A 22,586-nucleotide genomic window follows, 5' to 3' on the forward strand; every position below is an offset into this window, starting at 1 on the left:
CAAACAAACAAAAAACCACCAAAAACAACAACAACAACAACAAAAAACCCACCTCAACCAAAAAACCAAAAAAATCCAACTAGGAACAAAAAAGACTTTCCAGAAAGAAGATAAAAGAAGTAAATACTGTACCTGAGACTGTTCACCAGGAAAAAAAGCATGTTCCTAAGTGCCACATCTACATGTCTTTTAAATACCTCCAAGGCTCAATCCCTTCACTGGGAAGCTTGTTCCAATGCTTGACCATCCTTTCCATGCAGAAATTTTTCTTAATAGTGAATTTAAACTTCCCTGAGTACAACTTGAGCACAACTTGAAGTAATTTCCTCTCATCCTATCATCATTACCTGGCAGAAGACACCAAACCCTACCTTCAGCCTCCTGTCAGGCAGCTCCTTCCCTCCCCAGCTTTGTTCCTTTTCTCCAGACAGGTTCCAATGTCCTTCCTGTAGTAAAGAACCCGAATCTCAGCACAGGACTCGAGGTGTGGCCTCCCCAGTGCTGACTACGGGGGGACAATCACTGCCCTGGCCCTGTGGCCACGCTTTGCCTTTGGTCACTGAGAAACTGCAGCCTTAGAACAGGACAGAGGCAGCTTGAGGAGAGAAGAATCACCTCAGGAAGGTTATGAGCAGCAACCAAATAGTGTAGCAAGGACAAGAACAGAGAAAGGAACAATCAACTTCAAGTCTCCTTGGTAAAGACCTCTTGATTCTGACCACTTTGATGACCACCAGTGGCCTTGGTCATGTTCTAACTCTCAGCATCAGCTCTGTAGTGTTCACACAGCTAATTCAGGGTGAGGTGCTAAGGGCTGACTGCTTTTTGTATGATAATGACAGAGCTTGCTGATGTTTTCATCTTCCTTGGCAATGCACAGGCACATCCAGCGAGATCTCTGCCACTGCTCCTCACCATCCATCCCCCAAGTGTCAAATATCCACCTCAGGGAAGTTTCACAGCCAAGTTACTTGTTTTGTTTATCCTGAAGACAGCCCTGTGTGATCCTGGACCAGCTTGCTAGTACACAGCTGTAGCATCATCCTAAACCTCACAGCCTGGAAATAACTCACCACCCTGGAATAGCAGAATACACAGAAGAATGTTAGGGGGTTTGCTGGGGTTTTTTAAAGCCTCCATCTATTTGCTGTAGATTTATCCAGAACAGATTTCTGCTCCAAATGCATGGTGATGTGTTAGACAGTAAAAGTACAGACAGTTACAGGATCAGAGGTGAAAAGCACACACCACTGCAAATTTCTAGACCCTTTATCATCCAGCTTTATTAATTAAGCTTTATTAACCAGCAGTCCTGATCACATACCTAGGCTTCCAAAAGCTTTAGGAAGCAGCAAATCTGGGGTTTCTTTTGGCTTTTTGCTTTCTTTTACACAGTGATTTGTTTTCATCAGAACTTTATTCTGGGCTCCTACAGAGCAGCTTTATCAGTGTCACTCAATAGATGCAGCAAGACAGCCATGAAGCAAGGATGCAGGCAAATCTCATTTAATTAACATCTTTGCCAACCGAAACCTAAGTTTATGTGAATGCCACATTTAAATTTTAGGTCTTCATATTTTATTTTTTAACAACCCATCAGAATTTCTAATAATTTTTAGCTTAAGGACTGTTGTAGCAGAACTGTTACAAAACCATGTCTATTAAGCATATAATTTTGTTGACTGCCTGCACACTTCCAGTACTCATCTCCCAGGCCAGCAAAATTTGCAAGTTTATTTGATTGAAAAGGATCTTATATCTCTCTTGCTACTTTCCAGTCAGATCATCTCATGGACCACTGGGACAGCTCTGAGGGCTTTTGCACAGGAGACCTTGGCAGCCCCGGAGTGAGGCTCACACAAGTCCCTGTGAAATCCCATCCTCAAGCACCCAGCAATGACAGAAGTTCCTGGATATTTAATGCCACTGGAAAAGTGCATTTATTTGCTGCTTTGAGTTAGGTATAAAAATGTAGACAATTGTCCTGTGCTTTGAATAGGAAGTTTAAGTAAATGCTTAAATTCAGAGCTGTTGGCCCCACAAATAGGAATAAGCACCCACAAATTATGCACTGCATCACTGTGCATTTATCATCTCCAGCAGTGAGTAGTGTTAGATCTTTGTTTAGTGAAATTCTCAGTTGTTTGTGATCCTTAGGAAAGGATGGAGGTAATGTCAAGAGGTAAAGTCCCTCTCAGTTTTCACTTGTAATTGCCTAATAAATCCTGAGATTTCTATAAAGGAGCACTACAAAAGCAGGCTGGATACACTTTGCTGGTAACAGTTGTCATTTTAGGATTCTAAAATTTCAAGCTTGAAAGGGACCTTGAAAGGTCAGATAGCCCAGCCCCACTGCAATGCACAGGAATATCTTCACCTAGGTCAGGTTGTTCAGAGCCCCATCCAGCCTGGATGTTATCCCATCCCTCAGGCATGTCAGCCACACCACTCAGCTTGGAGTTATCTGCAAATCTGCTGAGGGTGCACCTGATCCCCCTGTTCATGTCTTTGATGAAGACTTTAAATCATAATGGTGCCAAACAGACGTGAGAGACACATCTGATCTTCATCTGGACATTGAGTCAATCACTGCACTGTGGATGTGACCATCTAGCCAATTCCTTATCCACCAAACAGTCCATCCATAAAATTAATCTCTCTCCAATTAGACATAAGAATGTTGTGTGGGACTGTGTTAAAGGCTTTATAGAAGTCCAGAGAGGTGACATCCATAGCCCTTCCCTTGTCCACTCCATGTGGTCACTCCATCATGGAAGGTCCCTTGGCTGATCAGGCAGGACTTGACCTTGATGGAGCCGTGGATGTCCTAAATCACCTCCCTGTCCTCCAGGAGTGCCCTGGCACAGCTTCCAGGAAATCTGTTCCATTACCTGCCAAGCTACTGAGGTGAGGCTCATCAAATGCACATCTGTCAAGAAGACAAAAAAGAAAACACGGAGAACATTCATTTTTCACAATCCGATTATGCCTTTGGAGCAAAACGCTGGAATTTGCTCAGGCTCTCCAGAATCCCAGAACGATGAGGTTGGAAGGGACCACAGTGGGGTCACCTGGTGCCACCCCCCTGCTCCAGCAGGGCCATCCCAGCGCTGGAATCTCCAGCGAGGGAGACCCCCACCCTCCCCGGCCCATCTGTTCAGTGCTCGCTCACTGCACAGCAAAGCTCCTGTCATGCTCGGGTGGAGAAAATCAGGCCACACAGTTCTGCACCAAGGACTAATTCTGCACCTTTTCTTCCCGTTTCTTTACACTCAGCAAATGGAATGTTTTAGCGAGGCAGTGACACCTGAAATAGTTAATGGGGGAGGAGGGCTTGGGTCCTTCAAGCTGTGCCAGGGAGGTTTGGTTTGGATCCCGGGAAAACGGCCTCAGCCAGGGCAGTGGCGGAGTCCGCACCCCTGCAGGGACACAAAAGCCGCGGGGAAGTGGCCCTTGGGGGCACGGGCGGTGCTGGCCGTGCTGGGGGAGCAGCAGCCCCGCTGCCCAGCGCCGCTCCCGGTTTTCCGGGCGGATCATTCCCGGTGAGGGACCGGGAAGGGGGAGGGCGGGAGCGCGCGCGCGCACCTCCCATGCGCGGCGGGCCGCGGGTGACGTCACAGATGACGCAACACGCACCGCCATTATAAATCCGCGCCGCCGCGCCCGCCCCCTTTCGCTCCGCGGCGGCCCAAGGTGCTGAGTCCTTCGTACGAAGCTAAGGCCGAACCACCCGGCGACCAGCACCGCGCCCCGCCATGGCCTCCGTCTCCGAGCTCGCCTGCATCTACTCCGCCCTCATCCTGCACGACGACGAGGTCACCGTGACGGTGAGTGCGGCCGCACAAGATGGCGGCGGCCGCGCGGCATGGCTGCCTGAGGGGCCGCGCCGGGCGGGCTCTGAGCGCCGCTCTCTCCTTGCAGGAGGACAAGATCAACGCGCTCATCAAGGCAGCCGGAGTGAACGTGGAGCCTTTCTGGCCGGGGCTTTTCGCCAAGGTGGGCGAGAGGGGCCGCGGGCCGGGCAGAGATGGCGTGTGGGCTCCGCACCGCACCTCCCGCCCGTGGTAACCGGGCTTCGCTGCCGCGTGTCGTTCTCCGCAGGCGCTGGCGAACATTGACATCGGGAGCCTGATCTGTAACGTGGGAGCGGGCGGCGGAGGGGCTCCGGCTGCCGCCGCTCCCGCGGGCGGTGCCGCGCCCGCCGGCGGAGCCGCCCCCGGTAAGTGGCGGCCGCGTCCGACCGGACCTGGGAACGTGGATCCGTGGATCGATGGAGTGGCTTGAGTTGGGAGGGTCTTTAAGGCCATCTCTTCCCACTCTCCTGCCCTGGGCAGGGACACCGTCGTCTAGATTCGGCTGCTCAGAGGCCCATCCCACGCTTGCAGGGATGGGGCAGCCGCAGCTTTGCAAGCACCGGCTACAGGAGCTGCTGCATGTGGTTGGTGCCATGCAGTGTGTGAGTGTTCTTGAGCAAAGCACGCCCTCCCCTTGAGAAAGGCTGGCGTTGCACATGAAGTCAGTGTACAGGATTAGTGTTCCCTCAGAATTAAATTGCTTTTCCTGTATGTCATCAGGATCATACAGAGCATCAGCATCTCCTCTCCCAAAGTTTTTCAGTTTTGATAGAAATGAACTCTGAAGTCACAAAACCACTCTTCCTACTAGTACAAACACTATTCTATTTTATATTCACTATTCTTGCTGCTGGCTTAGGTTCTTAGGACTGCTCAGGTCTTCATGCTTGATGTTAGTCATTGCATGTGACACCTGTTGTGACAAGTGACTTCTGTGAGATGATAAATTGAAAGATAAATCCTGTCTCATTTCCTTTCCAGCTGAGGAGAAGAAAGAAGAGGAGAAGAAGGAAGAATCAGAGGAATCTGATGATGACATGGGCTTTGGTCTTTTTGACTAATTAATTTTGTACCAGCCTGTAATAAAGAACATGTGCTTGTACTCATGTCTCTCAGGTGGATGTTTGTGGAGGGTGGAGAATGGCCAAGTTACCTGTACCTCCTTAAACTTCTGTCATGAGTGCTCAGCTGGGGCTTTACAACTTCCCCTCTCAGCTTTTTGGTGTTCCACAAGCTCTAAAAGGCACCCACAGTCCCTGAACAGAGGGAGGAATGAAATCCCGGTGAGCAGAGGATGTGGTGGTGACAGCCTGGAGCTGTAGGATGGGATCCTGTTCTGCAGAAGGGCTGGGCTGGTGCTGCAGCCTCTGGTGCTGTGACACCCCTGGTTACAGCAGCAGTGCAGCTCCCATGGCACCCGTGCAGGGGCAGCTGTGGCACAGCAAAGCCGAAGGCTTTTCATCGTGGGGAAAAAGGCTGCAGTTCTCAGGTAGAAGGCTGAGGTTGTGTAAGGTACAGAATAGATTTACCTGGCCAGAAAACTGGTGTAAAGGGTGCTTGTGGGAGGTGATGTAACTGCACTGGAAAGGGGCTACTTAAAAGGCATGGGTTTTATAAATAACCCTTGAAAGCACTTCTCCAGAACAGAACAAGGTAAGGACTGTTCCAGGTATTCCAAAGCATTTGATGCATTACAGAATTCCAGGTGTGTGAGAAGGGTGTCACAAAGTTGTGGGAGGGGAATTGTTCCACATCTGGACCAAACACTGATGGACTCTGCACTGTCCCACTGTCTATAACTTTATGACAGGATCTCAGGTATTATCAACTCATTTATATTTAAAAAGACAGGTACCCAGGGAAGAATTCTTTTGCAGTGCACACACATGAAATAAAGACTCAGAGTTTCACTGGTAACACCTTTTTAATAGGTCAAAGTAACTGTACAGTTAATTATATTCTTCCTGAGAATAATTTATATCCCTCAACAGCAAAAAGGGAGTGTGTTTTTATTTTAACAGAACAGATGGCATAACTGGAAAACCAAGGAAAATCTAATTACACTGCTCTACTGCAACTCCTCCCAGGCAAGATAGACAAAAGGATGGGTTAGTTAACTACACTGGGTTTAAAATAGTCATCATGGCTTTAATCTGTCTTTATAAATTATATAAAAATGGGGGACATGAATGGTTACAGATCTCTTCTAAATGCAGCTCTGAATTGCTCTGGTACAAAGCAGCATTTTCACTTCCAAGGAAAACACCATTGCTACGAAAGAACTGGCACGTTACCCTGGTGAAAAAGACAAGTGTTCAGTTGTGTCCTACACCTAGTTCCAAACAAATGCTTCACACAGTCACGTAAAAGTAAAAGGCAGGAAGATGAAGAGGGCTTTAGTTTGTCTTGAAATGACTGAAGTCTTGAAAATATAGCTTTTTATTCTTTCTCTGTAAATCGTGATTAGCATATTGCGACGTAAGTGTTCTAATAAAAAAAAATTCCAGTCTGGATAGTTCATATACTGTGGGCAAGAATTCTCAGCCCTGAGGTTTCCCCGAATTCTTCACAATATCTTTCTCCCATCTGCTGCTCCAACAGTTTTGGCTCCGAGACCGTGACCCGGTGGCAGCTCAGTGCGAAGCGTGTCCCATGCGATGGAGTGAGCTGCCCTGTGCCCCAGCTCTGAGTGCCCGAGGGCTCCTGTACAAACCTCATCTGCTGATAATGCCACCTTTGAATGCCAGCCCAGCTCGGCTCTGCCAGAGAGACTCGGTTAAACTGCAGTGAGAGAACCCCAGGGGTCGGTCAGGTCTGCTGAAGCCAGAGGCGCTGGAAGGCCAGGACTGCGCTGGGTTAATCCTCACTGCTGGTGGAAGGTGAAGGAACATCCTGTCACAAGCAGAATTCTGAGGCTGATGACATTCTTCCCTCAGTGCTTAGTGTGGTCTGGACTGGCTGATTTTCAGTCTGGCTTGATCGATAACATCCAGCAGGTTTTTGGCATCCACAGCCAGGGCGTGAGCAGCCGTCAGCATTTGCTTCTTGTACTCCTGCTGCAGGCTGGTCATGACGTACTGCTGGGCCAGCTTCATCTTGTTGATGAGCTCGGCCAGGTCCGAGTTCAGCAGCTTCTGTGCCATCTCAATCTGCAACGAGAGAGACAAAACCCATCCCTTCAGCCCTGGGGGGTTTGAAACACTGCACTCACAGCAATGCCCCAGAGCCACAGCCCCTGCCCGATTCCTGACTGCACCACATGGAGCAGCAGATGGAATGTGGCACCTGCTGAGCCACCCACTGTTAAACAGCACCAAGACCCAAGTAGTGGATTTCAAACCGCAATTTGGCATTAACAGCTTGTAATGGGTTTTCAGGTTCTTGTTAGCTTTACTCTTTTTACTACTGAAGCAGTTCTAAAGCACAGAAGCAGCTCTAAGAAATGAAACAAGAAAGCAGATAGAGGTTACTTAAGCATACAGCTAAGTCATTATGAACCTCTGAGATGGCACTGCCAGAACCATTTCCTGGCCTTCTCAGTACCACACTCATTCAAGGTTTTGGAGGAAAATTGAACTTCATTGAAAGCTCTCAGTCACTCCTCATCCAGAACTGCAGACAACCTTCCAGCTGTACCAAGCTCTGCTCAATTACCTTTCAATGACTTGGTGTGCAAGCAAATGACAGGTGACATCTGCACTAAGAATTAACCCTCAGCTGATTCCCTGCTGTGGAATACTGGGGGTTATGTCACCCTCCTATGGGTGACACATATCCAGTTGAAGAATCCTTACTAATACCAAGCCTAGGTTCATGCAGCAATTTTAATTAAATTCTTTTAATGCAAAATTATAACCCAGGAGTTCAGACTGCTCAGGGAACCAAAAGGTATGCCTGGGCCAAGAAGGGACCACCAAAACCTGTCCCAATGGGCTGAGGCTGACTGGGAAGGCAGTGGCTGAGCAGCAGTAAGCAGAGCTCCACATACCTCTCTGTGGGTGCTTGCAGGGAGCACTGGGAGGGTCTCATCTACTGTTGCCAGTAAAGTTCTTAGTGCCAAACCAACATCCTAAGAAAAAAAGATTAAAGAAATAAACTTCAAATGCTTAGAAGAAATGGATGAGAGAATTTTAGGAGCACATAAGGCAGTGGATACATTTAATTGCTCATCTGGATAGGGAGAGAGTTGGAACATGCCTAAGGCACTTCAAAATCCCACCTGCAATTGTGCTTATCACCATTAAAACAAGATGCCAAAGGCTTAATAACAAGTTTTTCCTCATAGAAAGTCAAAATGTGGAGAAGACAGCACACTACTCAGGGCCCTGGACAAGTACAGGCAAGCTGGGCATGAAGCACTGCTCTCCACAATACTGGGCATGGAATCCAAGGTTCCAGCCTCTGAGCTGTGAACACAAACAGCTTTTCTACCTCCAGCTTTCCAGAAAATTTCTCCTACACCATGTGAAGACCTCATTCAGGGAAGAAATACACCCCTTCCTTCATACCTTCACCATGGGCACATACTCCTCGGGCGGGGCCGGCTGGATTTTGCTGGACATTTCTATCACGGCCTTCACCAGCCCGGTGACGTTCTCGTAGACTTTGTCATTGGAGCGGTCCAGGTTGGCCGTGGGAGGAGGGCTGATCTCCTGCGGCTGGATCTGCAAGCACAGAGGGGCTGCTGGGCCTCCCGTCCCCAGCAGATGGGGCTCGGCCACTTCCCAGCGGGAAAGGCTCCGGGCTCCCCGAGATCCCACAGCCCCCGCCCGGCCCCGCTGCTGCCCTGAGCTGGCTCCGGGGATGGAGGAAGCTTCTTTTAGTAATTCTGACTGAGCCTGATCTCTGAAATGACACTGGACAACTTCCAGTGTAACATTCTCACCAGAGAAGGGAATAATTTGAGGCATGAGAGTACTGAGTACTTAACACGTCTCAGTGGTTCAAGTTTCATTGTGAGGGCAACAGGTCCCTCAGTCCAGAAGGACTTTTGTGCTCCAAAATAATGTCAGAACACACAGTAACATACTGGTATATTAAAGAGAGAACTGGAACGAGATCATCCTTGAGATCATGGTGTCACCAGTACAGGTGGGAAACATGGAATGTTTTTAGACAGTTGATTTCCAAGAGATCAGAAAAAAACTTGTAACTCATGTGGTCTTTACTCAAGTAAAACTTCCAATAAGTCAGATATGTCTGGACTTAAATCCAAGACAGACTGAAATAATCCCAGGTCTGAAATGAAAGAAACTTTGCAAACATCCTTTTTAAGGTCCTCAGTATCTCAGAACTGTAAACTACCAAGCATCCCAGTTTCCTACAGCTATTCCCTACTATGGGTTGCCAAAGCAACAACTCAGTGTGAACAGAAAGTTTAAAAATTCCTGATTTCCTCCAGGATCTGAGATGGTTCATGGTGCTTCAGCTCTCTACACTGGGTAACTGCTGGCTCTCAGGACTGGTCCCAGCTCCAGAAATGTTTCACTGCAAGCCCCTGATTCACTGTCCTGAAGCAACTATGGAATGCTTTAATGAGACTTTCTCTAAGGAAGGAGCGCAGGATTCAGTACACAGTGATTCCGTTTTGTAGTATTTCATTAAGTGGATACCAACAGCTATTACAGAGATTCAATCTAGTGCATTGATCAGAAAATACCTTAGGAAAAAGAACACTGTAATTGCCTCAATCAGCAGGGGAAGGCTGTGATTCAAATCAGTTTAAGCAATCAAGAAGTTAAAACAGTCATTTGGCAAAGTCACATGCAAAGACATTTTGGAATAGGGCACATACACACACGCTCACGCACTGCTTACCCTCCATGGCTATGGTTGAGCAGAATGTGGGGGGAGGTTAAAGAAATTTACCAAAATAAGGGAAAAAAAGAAAAACAGTATTAATAAAACTCAGCAGGAAAAAAAAAAATAAAACCAAACAAACCCAAAACATGTGTAGCAATCAGAGACCAGTTAAAAAGCCTGCAACGAAAACGCATCCTCACCAGAACTGGCAGCCACTCGTGTTAGCTCTGGGTCCTGTGTGACAGAACGGCTGCTGTGCACCCCTGTGGGCAGTGGAAGGGTTTGCCATGCATCCCATGCTTCATCCTGACTAAACACACGGGCAGGAGATCATGCAAAGCTGGACAGGAGCAAGCCAGTCTGGCGAGCAGCAGAGTAGTGAGTGGAGCAGAGGGCCTGGGAAGCCTGTCCTGGGAACACTGCTGGTCCCCCTGCACAAACAGTCCAGGACTCGAAGCATTTAAGAAAATTCTGTATTCATCTTTCTGAAACTTTCTGTTTAGGTTAAGTCATGATGGGAAATACACAGTCACTTAACTGTGCAGACCTTGTTCACAAGAACTCATCAGAGCCATGGTCAGGAACTATGAAGAACTCATTCCAGACGATTCCCAACCCTTACAACTCCAGACCGAAACCTTTCAAGGCTATGGACATTGTGTTTCTCAGCCCTTGGTTTCTCTTTGTTTATCCCAAATATCAACACCACTACTCTGCAGCATTTTGAGTTTCTTTGTGGAACTGGCTGACTCTGCCTCACCCAGGAGCTCTCTGGAGCCTGCCCTGAAGGCTCCTGAGGACAGGCAATTCCAATCTCTTCATCTGAGTTCTCCCTGAAAAGGGAGTCTCAAATGAACCCTAGAAGCATCTTCAGTTTAGGACTGCAACCATTAAAGCTATGCCAAAAAGTAATGCGCTATTATATATATATACTCAAGGAGCATAAAACAATCCAATTCTAAGAAAATTTTGACAGGGAAAAAAAAAATCAGCCCTTATTTCCTACTCAAAGAGCTATTTAGTACACAAATCCTGTTCACTTGTCACTACTGATGTCTCTGACTGCTCAGGTTTGTTTGTTGTCAAAATGATGTATTTCAAAAACATTTTTTCATGTTCCAGCATCAGCATTTAGAAAGGAAATTTTAGAGAAGCCAAGTTTAGTAACACATCTGTTACTGCTTTTTGAAGTTTTCTGAGGCTTGGCAGCTCGTAAAGCACTGGCATCAGTTTATAATAAATAATCCTGCTCAAATTCACCACTGCTGGCTATTTACACTGATTCTTAAACATTCCAATAATCCCAGAACATGAGCAGGAGTAAGACAGGCTGGCAGTGGCTGGGATCAAATTGTGCTGAACATACTGCTCTGATGGCAGGTTCTGAATTTCATGTTCAGGTGAACTGGGCTTTTTTTGTATTTCCTGAAATCACCTAAAATAAGGGTCACTCTTCCCAGCTGCTGTGGCCACTACACCATGGATTCCTGTTCTTTAGTACAGGTCTGGCAAGGCTGTTCGTGGAGATTAGAAAGGAGGCAGAGTCCCACAGGCAGGGAACAGCACACAAAGGGATGATTTTGGGAGTGCCTGACATCCTTAGGAGCAATTCTGTGGACACCGACTGCAACAGGGGCAGACCCTGCAGCAGCACCTCTGCTACAAACCACTGTCAAGTTTCAGTTTTGGCTTAATTGCTATTTATGGGAAATGAAACAACACATCAGGAAGTATCTCACTCCCAGGTCAAACAGTCCATTTCCCTTCTTTCCTTGTTCCCCAGAGTTGGTAGGGTCTGAGGAGCCCTGGTGCTGCAGCAAGAACTTTTTGAGCACTGCAAGAGAGGTCTCGCCTCTCTGTGACCAAGGACAGGAGACTTTGGTACCATCCAAGTAACTGGGATCCCTAGGCATGCTCCATCCTGCTGAACAGGGAGCTGGGTCCATCTGGCACCTCATCATTTCAAACTAGAAATAAGCTCACCTGGGCAGCTCTAGCTGAGGAACACACTAAATCACAGCCAGGGAGAACCAGAGTTCCCTCCCCACTCCCCTGGAGAGCTGCCAGGGCATGCTTGCCCCATGACATTATTTACCCATGAAGTTTGCTCCCCTTTGCTTTCCATGGTCTCTACTTCACGAACACCAAACTACCTCAGAGCAGTCGTGTTTGATTTTCTGGGGCTATTTCACATGGCCCTGGTAATGTTCCATTTGCTGGGGATGTTTCTCCTACCTTCACACCCTCGTTGTAGCTGTCCACGGGGCTGTTGAGGCTGGCGAGGCTGCCCAGGTGCCCGGGGGCTCCGGGGCGTGGAGGCTTCTTTGGCGGAGCTGCGTGATCTGCCCGACAAAAACATTTCTGTTTTTAGAGCACAACGTGTCAGATGTACCTGGCACCCTTCTGCTCTGCACTGCATAGGCTGCATGTGCTCTGCTCTGACAGAGATGGGACATCTTTAGGTGTCCTGCAGTAAATGCACTCTTTGTGGGAGCTGCATTTTATGAGAGCAGGATTGTTTTAGTTAAATATTTGAAACTCCTTTTGTGGGGTAACTGCTACTGCTCTGGGCACAGCTACCCCAGCCCTGAGAGGATGTCACCCTTGGTACCACAGCTGAGTGCCAACATGCTGTGTGTATCTGGGAAGCTAGACTTCTTCCCAGCAGCAAATTGTGTGATTCACTTTTGAGACCAAGAAACCCATTTTTAGGTGTCTACTGCTGTTTTACATGTCTGAACTCGACCCTGGGTGAATTCCCACTCTGACTCAGTTTCCTCTAGACATTTCCTTGTCGATCTAAACACTTCCTTGGCTTTGCTGACTGCATGTCTGGAGCCTGCATGGGAAACCTGAACACACAGCACACAAACATCCACGTGTAGTACCTGGAACTGAATCCACTCTGCATGGAAATACTGCCATGAACTTTTGTTGACTACTGCTGCTGCAAGACTTGTACTCAAATACTCAAAATGTCAGTATGTGCATTTACTGCTTACCTGGTTTTCCCACAGGCTGATATATGTGCTGGTTACCAGCCTATAAAATAAAATAAACATATAAAGTAGTTACTGCAGTGCTTGCAGCTTTCATCAGCACTATCTCAATCTCAAACACCAAGAGCAGCTAGCTCTCAGCACATTTCCCACCAGCTGAAAATACATCCCAATTCACCATCATCAGTCCCTCACTACAGGTCTATTACTTACAGAGCAATAAGAGAATTTCCATGTATTTTGTACTGCTCACAGTACCCCTGGCCTCCACATTACAGTTTATCTTTCCTTATTACTCAAAAGTGATGAGACAGTCACAGGCATTTTCAGTCTGTGTCCACAGATCCAACTGTAGAGGTCATGGTGGTGAAGCAGAAATGGCAACACAACAAAGAGACTCCAGAACTTCCTGCTGAATGGTTCTGTAATAGGAACACACTTCACAGCTGGTTTGCTTTTTGGTTTTGTTGCAAAGCTCTTAGTCAAGGCCCATTTGCTCATCTACTTGGAAGAATTTAGTAACAGACTGAAGTGACTTTCCCTGGTAATTGCATTCTCCCATCCTTCACACCAACCTCATCACTGCTGTGAGCAGCCCAAGTGTCAGCATATCATACAGTGGACAAGAAAAAAAAAAAAAAAAAAAAAAAAAAAAAAAAAAGAGGTCTAGGAAATTCCTGTGTAAGTAACTTCTTGGTGCAGGTATTAAGGAAGCTGGGAAAGGTGATTCCTGGAATTGTTTGTAAATAGAAATGGACTCATGGGCCAAGTGCTGAGCAGTGGTTGCCTCAGTCATGGCCACCACAAAGTTGAGCTTCAAATTGTTGGAGGTAGGAGAAAAAATTCCAGCAAAATCTTGGCTCTGGAGAGAGTGGACTTTGGGTGCTTTCCAGGAAATAGTGAGGTTCCCAGGGAATCTGCTTTTGAAAGAACTGGAGTCCATGGGTGTCAGGTGATTTTTTAGAGCAATCTTTAAAGAGCCCAGAGGCAGATAGGCAGAGAATTCTAGAGTGCTGGAAATCAAGCAAGCAGGGCAGAAAAAGGCCTGGCAGGGAAGGGATCCTCCAGAACTTAGGTGGACCAAAGAAGTGTACAGACCTTGGAAACAGGGACAGGTGGCATCCCTACAGAGATGCTGTTTGCCACTGCAGGGAGAGAATTTGTGCTGACAAAGCCTGGCTGCAGTTTCAGCTGGACAGCACCACAAGGAGGGCTTTTTAAAAATGTCAACAACTACAGGAGAACCAGAAATTACATTGAACTGTTGCTCTGTAAGGTTGGTCACCTCACAAACAGGGACACAACGTGGAGACATTCAGCCATATCATTACCTTTGATTTGTGCTGTTAACCTAAATATTTCAAATCTGGTAACTCCAGGGGAAAAGAAGGAGAGCAAGAAAGAGGCAGAAGAATGATATCCCACTAAAACAATTCTTGCATTTTTACTTCCATAAAATTGTGTATTGAAAGTACAGGTCAAAAGAATGTGATCAGACAGGAACTGCCAAAATGTGGGTGGGTAACTTCTCATTTGTATCACTGCCCAATTTATCATCCCCTCAGTTAGAAACTCAAATTGAGTCACAGCAGCCTTAAGCATTTCCCACTGTAAATGAAGTCAGAGTTATGTTCTGAATCTACTGAGAACTGCAAGATCAATTTCTGTGATTAGAAATGTAGTTACCATGAATTAGTCTCTTTCAAAACCCATTTTGTCCATGGCCGTGAAATGTTTTTTTCACACTTTCAAACTGGGTGTGGTATTGGACCATCTCATCTGGGCAACAGGACTTTCCCTGGACACAGTTTGGATCTGCAACCTGTGACATGACCTGAAAATCTCCTGGGCATCTCAAAGCATCTTCATGAGCAGCACAAAATGCAGCAGCACTTTTCTTGCTCTTATTAAAGATGCAACAACAGCCAAAGTCTAACAAAGAATCTTCTCCAACTTAAGAGAAAAAAATCTTAGGAGCTTCCAGACATTAATTTCTCCAGAGACTGTGCTGCTGTGTGTCATTGATACACTCATCCATGACTGTCTTGGCTGCAAATACAGGAAGAATCCCTAAATTCTTAAGAAGTGAAGAAATGCTGAAGCCAAAGCAGGCGTTTACAGTCGCATCCCAAATGAAACAGGAGGGTGGATTTCAAATATCCACTCTTTTCCTGGGGAGAAACAGTGGATGAAGCACCAGGTTTGTGTCATTAACAGTCCCCAGCCTAATCCTCCTTTTCCAACAGTATGATCCAGAGATTCCAATGGCAATTAAACAATTGAAGAGATGATTTTAGAACACCTGAGCTGAAGCTGCTGTCTGGGAGTAAAGAAATGGCTGTGGGGTTTATTCCAATTGTTTCATAGTGGATCATTTACCCCAGACAGATTTTCTGGGTAATACAACAGCAACATTTACATTCCTTCTGAGAAAACTCTTCAGATATTTAAACAACTACAAAAGTTGCTTTAATCCTACTTCCTGTTGACAGAACTTGCAGAAAACAATCCCCATTTTTACATAAAAGGCACAATTCTACAGCACATGAGCACTTGGAAATTATTTTAACACATTTATGGAAACATTTTAATATTTGTTTCAAGAACAGCTTCAAGGGGAAAAAACAAAAAACAATCAACAAACTCAAAAACCCCCAAACTGCTGCATGAACCACTTTGCTGTTGCTGCAGTTCTCACAGAAGCTGAGCCATTTGGAAAGCTGTACCACCATGTAACAACATGGAAAGGTTTAGCAAAGCCTTTAAATCATCTCCCACCCCCAATCCAGTGTACAGCATGTTCTTCCAGGAAACTGGAGGAAGAGCTGGGGGAGGAAAAGATCCCCCCACACTTACAGGGCCCTGGAGACCTCCGTCCTCACGGTCAATGCTGCCTCTGGAGTGCCTCATGTCGGGTTTCTGAAACAAAAATCCAACGATTCACTCTGTGCTCTGCTTACCCAGTGATGTGCCCTTGGCTTAGAGGCAGTGTGAAGACAGGAAAGATCCTGTTAAAAATGCAGCCTGACAAATCCAGATGTCATTTCACTGCAGTCCCCGCGCCCCCGCTGCCGCCACCGCAGCCTCGGTGCTCCTCCAGCACCGAGTCAGAATGCTCTGATAAATATCCAGAGTACCACTGCCCTGACAACAACACTGGAAAATCTGCATTTTAGTTTTCTCAAAGGCAACAAAAGTTGGGTTTTTTTCTGAAGAGAGAAAAAAAAGAAAAAAAAGAAAAAAAAAGAAAAAAAAAGAGCTTGCTTCCCAACAGTAAAATTCCAACCACAGGATGAGAAACGCTGCACATTAATTCCCACTTCCTGCCCCAGGATGGCTTAAATGTACTTGGCTCCCTCTCCAAGCAAATGGGGCCAATTACTGGAGCTCTCTAAACACTCCGTGTGGATACAGCCAGCCAACAAAGCCATCCAGATGCCCTTTTCTTCCCATACAAGCAACAAACAAATTTATATTTCATGTGTTTCCAGCACAATACAGGAACCTGGGGCTTGGTTGGTTTTTAAAAGCAAAAGTAAAATCAAACCAATTTTTATTTTTTTTTTCTTTTGACACATAAACCAGTTATTTTTCATACAGAATATCCTAAGTTGGAAAGGGCTCACAAAAACCACTAAGGCCTACTTCTGGCCCTTCACAGGAAAACCCCACTTATCTCCCCAGCAAATCCAGGTAAGTTTTATTTATTCTTCAAGGACAACGTTGACTACAGGGAAAGACAAAGGAACAGTAGATGTGGAGCCAAAGTTAACACTGATCTGAAGACACAAGCTCAGCAAAATTACAGTGTGCTTCTTGCACACAAAGTTTGGCACTTAAAAACAGGATTTACTTGACTTTCCTATGAGAGTGGATGAGGTCACAATGAGATGATAACTCAAGGGATAAAATGGTCACACACAAGATAAAAATAACATTTTTTCATTTAGAGAAATGTAGGTGTAACTAAACACAGTGCCACTAAACTGACTGCATGCTCTTTCAGGGTTAATTTCAGGAGACAAATACATCCTTTTCTTGTTTTAAAGCTATTTGAGATTCCTCCCTCCTGTAAGAATACTAAAGAATAATTCCAATTCACAGTCCTACTAAATGACCCCAAAAACCAGCAGGGCAGAAGGAACCTGCAAAAACATACTAATATTCATCTTCTGTCATTAAAAATAGTCCAGTTGTGCTGCCCGTTTGTCAGAAGAGCTTACATTTGGGATTTTCATTCAGTCTTCTGCAGACTGAGTGAAGCACAGCCAGAGACAGTCACTGCCCGAAGATCGTGCAGATTAAAAATAGAAAATCAGATCAGACAGGGAAACATTTAACCCCCTGTTAAATGTGAGGAACTGAAACAGACACAAGTGGTCTCCTCATGTTTTTCCAGGAATTTGTGACAAATTTCAAGATTAAACCTACCACTGACTCATCTCCAGTTTATTTCCTGATTACAATAAAGGAATTTTTTTCTGATTAAAGTCTAATTTGATATGAGTATGTCTGAAACATCACTAGACAGGTAAAGTAATGATTCTCATCATATTCTTCAGCTAAATCACATAGCTAACCTTGTTAAATATCCATATAAAGCATATAACAAACTACATTATTTTACAGTAAAGGTGATTTTTGATGATCAAACTCCCATTGTATTTTAAAGTATTATTCAGCAGCAGTTCTTCCACTTCTGCAGTTGCAAGAGCTTTAAGCCCCTCATGCTGCCACGACAGCAATGCATTGCTGAATTTTGAATACTGAGATCCTTCAGCTGCTTCATGCAACGTTCTCTAGGTCAACAATCAGCCTCACACCAAACCTGTTCTGTACTTCACACACCATTTCACAGCCCCAAAGAACACTCTGCCATCTTTCCAGTCCCTGCCATGGCTCTGGACCTCCCAAAATCTACAGAAATAACTGTATGTTGTTAAAATCTTGCAGAAAAACAAAGTCCTTCAAAAGTAAATGGATTTTTTAAAATAAATAAGCCTACTATCTGAAATCTTTGGAAATGTCAAGAGGAATTTTCAGACAGGATGTGTATGTTGACAAAGTGGGACATAATCCACTTTATTTCCAGTATTTCTGGTTACTTGCTAATAAAAGAATATGTAAGCCTTGGAGTTCTCAGGACATGCTGAATTGTAATGTCTTGGTGGGATTTTCTCAGGCTTAAAATTAGAATCTTATTTTAGCAACAGTTCACATCAATTAGACTTGAATTGCAGTTCTCAGTGTTAAAATAGGGCAAAAACCACAACTATGTGGGAATTTCAGAAAAAAAACAATGAACCCAAGCATGATAAGGAAAATATGTGAGTTATTTCTTCTTAAACTATCCCAGAAGGGACTATAAATTTCTTAGTACCAAACTGTTCTGTCTGCTGAGGAGTTACTAACTAGCATGCACATATATATATCTTTATTTATCTGATTAAAAATAATGTACATAACATCAGCACAGCCAGAAAGAAAGGTTCAAAGTGGAAAGTCCAAATAAAGGAAGGAGCAGGCAATTAAACAGGCCTAAAAGAAGAGATGTGTAAAATGTTCAGAGATAATTTCTGATTGTTTTGCATTGTTTGTAGTGCAGCCATTCCATCTTCCACCTGAATGTGCCCTGGAGAGAGACTGTGTCCTGTAGTGTTCTCTGTCAAGGTTTAGGTGCAGTAATGCTTTGTGTCTCCAGCTTTCTCAGAAATAATTCACCTATTTCTGTCCTTCCTGGAGATGCTCATCTCCACAGCACTTTTACCAACAGAGCATGAAAATTTCATCATCACAAGTTTAAATCAGTGTCCATTAGAGCTGGCAGACCTGAAGTGCTGCCTCCCCTCCCTGTCAGGGGGCTGGGAGGGAGTGTCAGCCCTGGATCCCCCAAAATCAACCCCTTCACCAATTCTCTCCTCACTCTCCAATGAATGTATTTGGTACAATTTAAAACCAAACACTTCTTTACTCTTCAGTTTTTACACAATGGATTTATTTTCATTTGTGAGCTTCCCACGAGGAGAGACCTATTTGCTTTCTCTTTCTAAAGCAGAATTTCCAGAATTCTGGATTTTGCTAAGGCTGCAGCTTGAAAACAACATTTCTATTCTTTCAAGTACTAACTAGTCCCATGTCCTCCAAGGACCAGTTTCAGGCAAACTGCTTACACTGATAACAACCTCCCCAAAGACCAGCACATTTCCATTTCAATGCCACTGCACTGAATTCCCCATCTGGGGAGTCCTCTCCAGCAGCATCAGTGCTGTTTATCCCTGTACCAATATGCTGTGAGTTGTATTTTCTCCCTGCAGAAGCAGCAATAAATTCCAAGTCATGAGCAAGTTGGTGTTCCTCTGTGGAAACAAAAATTGTACTAACAGAAACCCAGAGAGTATTTTCCATCTTGTTGTAGTGTCTTACAATAAATCATTTGCAGTTGCTCCCCTGTGAGTCCAACTCTCAGTAGTACAAGTGGGATGTGCTGTAGAGCCTGAGGATTGGGTAAATAGAGCTGTTTTTGGAAGCAGACAGTTTACACTGAGAACACTACACATGGTTACAAAAGTTAAATATTATAGTTAAGTAAGTTAAATATTAAAATTTGGCTCTACTCTGTTCTCGGTGCTGAAAAGGACAGATACTATTTAAAACCTGCCTAAAGCAGGCAAGGGAAGGCCAGATTTTTTCTCCCTGAATCACCTGGATGAATGAATATAAGGGAGGTCCTACTTCCCAGAGCAGAAATGTTAATTGTCACTCACTAGAGGACATTAACCAAGGAGCATGTGTGGAATACCTGGCTTATTTCTATGTTGGACATCACTATATGTCCTTAATGCCTCAATAAATGGCTTCTTTTCACATGTTTGGACTCTCATGTCTGAATTGTGGATATCTTCAGGAGATCTGCAAGGTTTCCAAGAGTGACTCCCCACAATGACTTTTCCACATCTTCACTTTCTCAGGGCTAAACCTAGAAACTCACCCACACTCCTTTTCCAAGAAAACACCCATCTATAAACTGAATGTTCTCCTGACACACATCCTGCTACAGGCTCAAAGGCACCCTGTGGCTACCAGCAGCTCATTTAGCTCCTAACATGAGGTATAAATTTGTAATAGGCATCCAAGGGTGAACCTCAAAGTCTGTACAGTCAAAATGTTAATGTGGAAAGAAAAAGAATTGAAGTCTCTTATGGATTCCAATTCCTCGACAGAGTAGATGCAAGAGAGATGATGTCTCCTCACAACAAAACTAACACAAAATGGAAACACAGCAAATCTCTCTCAAACAGATGCTTATGGGTGTATTACAGATAAAAGAAAAATCAGCAAGTTCCTTCTCAATGTCAGTTTGGGGGATGATAAACATCCTACACTACAAATACACAAAAAAATCAGGAAATTTTCTGCAGGAAGTTCCCACACAACCTGCTGCTACCACCTGCAATGTCAATACCCCATTCCCAAAAAGCTGATCCCACAAAAAGTTCTTTACCATCTTTAAAGTTTTAACTGATGAGTCTGACCTCCTGGGCTGTGTAGGTCACAAACAACTGGTGCCACAAAAGACTGGAAAAGCTAATGCCTAAATTAGGGAAGAAATTTTCCTTTCCCCTCCCTCTCTTCAGACCAAACAATCTGGGCACAGTGGTTTGTTTGGTGTCATCCCAATGGGGAACTGCAAATTCCCAAGGAGACTTAGAAAGAAACCAGTTTCAACAGCCATTAATCAAAAGTCACTTCTTAGCTCAGGCACAACGTGGATCTCAGCTAGAACATGTCCTGGATATGGGGGCATCTACCAGGAGCTCCAACACAGGAGATTTCCAAACTGAAACATTCCTTGAAATATGCCTATGGTCAAGCACAGGACTGTCAGTCACAACCCACACACAACACTGTGAATTATCCCCTGTTCTGTGAGGCTCAGGCACCCACAGGCTCCTGGTAACATTCTACTCCATCTGTAGCCATCAGCCTCAAGCAGGAGAAATTTAACACTCAACTTGAATTTTGACAAGTGGGAAGCCAGAGCTGAAGCAAAAAAAACCAAAACCAAAAACAAACAAAACAAACAAACAAACAAAAAAACCAAACAAAAAAAACACAAACAAAAAAAACCACACACCAGTGGCACTGACAACAATTCTCTGTGGAATTGCAGAGAAACAGCATCAGAACATCCCATTACCAATGATTTCTTCTTCCTGCTCATGGAGAAGTTTTCCCCTCCTCACAGAGCTCTCTCTTATATTATTTTTTCCCACTAACATGTGCCTTTATTCCTCCAGGACAGGACTGGGAACAATTCTTAGCACAGCCATGACCCTTAGATGGCTGATGGTTACATCTTTTTTAGGGGTAGAGTTCTGTGTAAGAACAAACAGGCAACCTCCAGAAGGGCACAGAATTATACCCACAACTTCCCCCACACAAACACTCAATTGGATAGAATGAGATTCACCAAAAGCCACAGCTGTTCAAGATACCTGAAACACAGTTCTCATTAACTGAACACTTATTTTAAAACCTGTTTCCAAACCCACATGTTGGGGGTCCTGTATCCTGTGCATTTTCTCATTTCACAAAAGTGACCAGTTTTAACCAGCTGCAATACAAAACCAAAAATCAGAAGGAATTAAAAGCTCTGTGAAATAAAGAATTACCAGGAATCGTTCTTCTTTTTCCAGCCAGCGCTGATCTTCCTCCATCTCCTGCTGCTGTCGTATCAACCTCTCCTCCATCAGGTGTGTGGGGAGAACCTGGCTCATCCCCCGGATGTCCAAAGTGCCTGAATCCTACAATCCACAGGAAGTTTACTCAGTCTCACAATTTAAAATTCCTATGAATAGGTGCAAGAACTTAGAGATTACAAAAGGAAAGTTTTTTTAGAAGTGAATTTTCAGCAGCAGTCAAGCAGAGTTACTTCAGCTCCTCCAAAACAGAAGCAGAGCAGTGAAAGAAACTCCTTCCAACTAAGTTTTTATCTGCCTTGCTCTTAGTCACTGCAACAAAAAAAGATTTGAACGACTGTGTTCTGTTTTTCAGCAACATTGTCACTTCCTGTATTGCACTTCATTTAAGCTAGACAACAAAACCAGACTTATAAATTTTCTTGGTCTTGAGCAATAATGTAATCATCCAGTTGTTAAAAGCTAAAAGATACATTTTTAAAAATCAAAACAAATGTAGTGTTCAGTGTTAGCCAACAGTGGCAAAGCATGCCACAAGAATATTTTTTAATGAATTTTTGACCAAATATTTATGGCTGCCTTAAGCTTACAAAGTATGTCACAAAAATATTTTTAAATGAATTTTTGACCAAATATTTATGCCTGTTTTATGCTTACAAATACTCCACATACCATACCCCAATGCTGCCTGGAAATCATTAGGAAATAATGTATAAATTAGTATTTTTAAAAAAGCTAAGGGAAACTTGGTAACAAAGTTCCCTGTATTTCAGAGGCCACTTAAATGTTTATCAGGAACACAGGGAATATAGCTCATAAGATTAAGACAGAAGCTGCAGAAACTGAATCTTTGTGGAAGGAAAAAATGGAATAAAAAAGTGTACAACAGTGGAGAACGGCAAAAAAAGACAGAAGGTTAAAGGGGGAATTAATTTAATGTTCCTCAGAAGCTCAGTGCAATTATAACAGGCTGGAGAGCACCTAGAAGGAATTCAGCTCAGGAACACTCTTTTAGAGCATTTCATTTTCTCTTCTGGGTAAGTCACAAAAAGCCTCAATCCTTCAGCTGTGCTGGGTATCTCCCAAGAGGTTTTTTACATGAGTGTTCCCATCTCTGTGAACAGCAGTAAGTTCCAGTGAAGCCTTCTCTTAACAAACACCAAATATTTGCTATCACTCAGTTAGATAAGTAGTAACAACTTCATCAAGAATTCATGTGAAGTGACACTCCT

The 22,586-nt window shown here is 44.5% G+C and overlaps 2 protein-coding genes and 1 long non-coding RNA gene across 16 annotated transcripts in view; 1 reads left to right on the plus strand and 2 right to left on the minus strand.

The window, feature by feature from the left end:
- Nucleotides 1–1,265: 1,265 nt before the first annotated feature.
- Nucleotides 1,266–3,557, minus strand: LOC146768490 (uncharacterized). Of its 2 annotated transcripts, none has more exons than XR_014953127.1 (3): nt 3,308–3,557; nt 2,488–2,929; nt 1,266–2,377 (listed from the first exon to the last, which is right to left on the minus strand). It is a non-coding gene; the product is annotated as an uncharacterized LOC146768490 (long non-coding RNA). The 2 variants fall into 2 exon arrangements; XR_014953128.1 differs by having other exon boundaries at nt 3,250–3,379.
- Nucleotides 3,558–3,670: 113 nt separating this feature from the next.
- RPLP1 (ribosomal protein lateral stalk subunit P1) lies at nt 3,671–4,956 on the plus strand. The gene is made up of 4 exons (XM_021532493.2): nt 3,671–3,827; nt 3,922–3,996; nt 4,102–4,219; nt 4,836–4,956. Exons 1-4 carry the CDS (start codon nt 3,756–3,758, stop codon nt 4,913–4,915), a joined length of 345 nt encoding a protein of 114 aa, XP_021388168.1. The 5' UTR covers nt 3,671–3,755; the 3' UTR covers nt 4,916–4,956.
- Nucleotides 4,957–5,759: 803 nt separating this feature from the next.
- Nucleotides 5,760–22,586, minus strand: part of PTK2 (protein tyrosine kinase 2) — a 187,643-nt gene continuing 170,816 nt past the window's right edge. For all 13 annotated transcript variants that reach the window (XM_085572606.1, XM_085572603.1, XM_077781887.2 and 10 more), the window contains 7 exons: nt 21,328–21,459; nt 15,512–15,574; nt 12,659–12,698; nt 11,892–11,998; nt 8,363–8,518; nt 7,843–7,923; nt 5,760–7,003 (listed from right to left, as the gene is read on the minus strand). In XM_085572606.1, coding sequence (XP_085428732.1) covers nt 6,794–7,003; nt 7,843–7,923; nt 8,363–8,518; nt 11,892–11,998; nt 12,659–12,698; nt 15,512–15,574; nt 21,328–21,459 — 789 coding nt within the window. In that variant the 3' untranslated portion in view covers nt 5,760–6,793. The remainder of the gene's footprint in view (nt 7,004–7,842; nt 7,924–8,362; nt 8,519–11,891; nt 11,999–12,658; nt 12,699–15,511; nt 15,575–21,327; nt 21,460–22,586) is intronic.

This window comes from Lonchura striata, chromosome 2, assembly GCF_050655825.1.
Source record: "Lonchura striata isolate lonStrDom1 chromosome 2, ASM5065582v1, whole genome shotgun sequence".
Taxonomy (NCBI): Eukaryota; Metazoa; Chordata; class Aves; order Passeriformes; family Estrildidae; genus Lonchura; species Lonchura striata.

What these genes read in the sequence shown, in the direction of transcription:
- RPLP1 (XM_021532493.2), top strand. Translation starts at nt 3,756, where the DNA reads ATGGCCTCCGTCTCCGAGCTCGCCTGCATCTACTCCGCCCTCATCCTG. An exon ending in ACGACGAGGTCACCGTGACG is followed by an intron (nt 3,828 to 3,921) that starts GTGAGTGCGGCC and finishes CTCTCCTTGCAG; the next exon opens with GAGGACAAGATCAACGCGCT. An exon ending in GGCCGGGGCTTTTCGCCAAG is followed by an intron (nt 3,997 to 4,101) that starts GTGGGCGAGAGG and finishes CGTTCTCCGCAG; the next exon opens with GCGCTGGCGAACATTGACAT.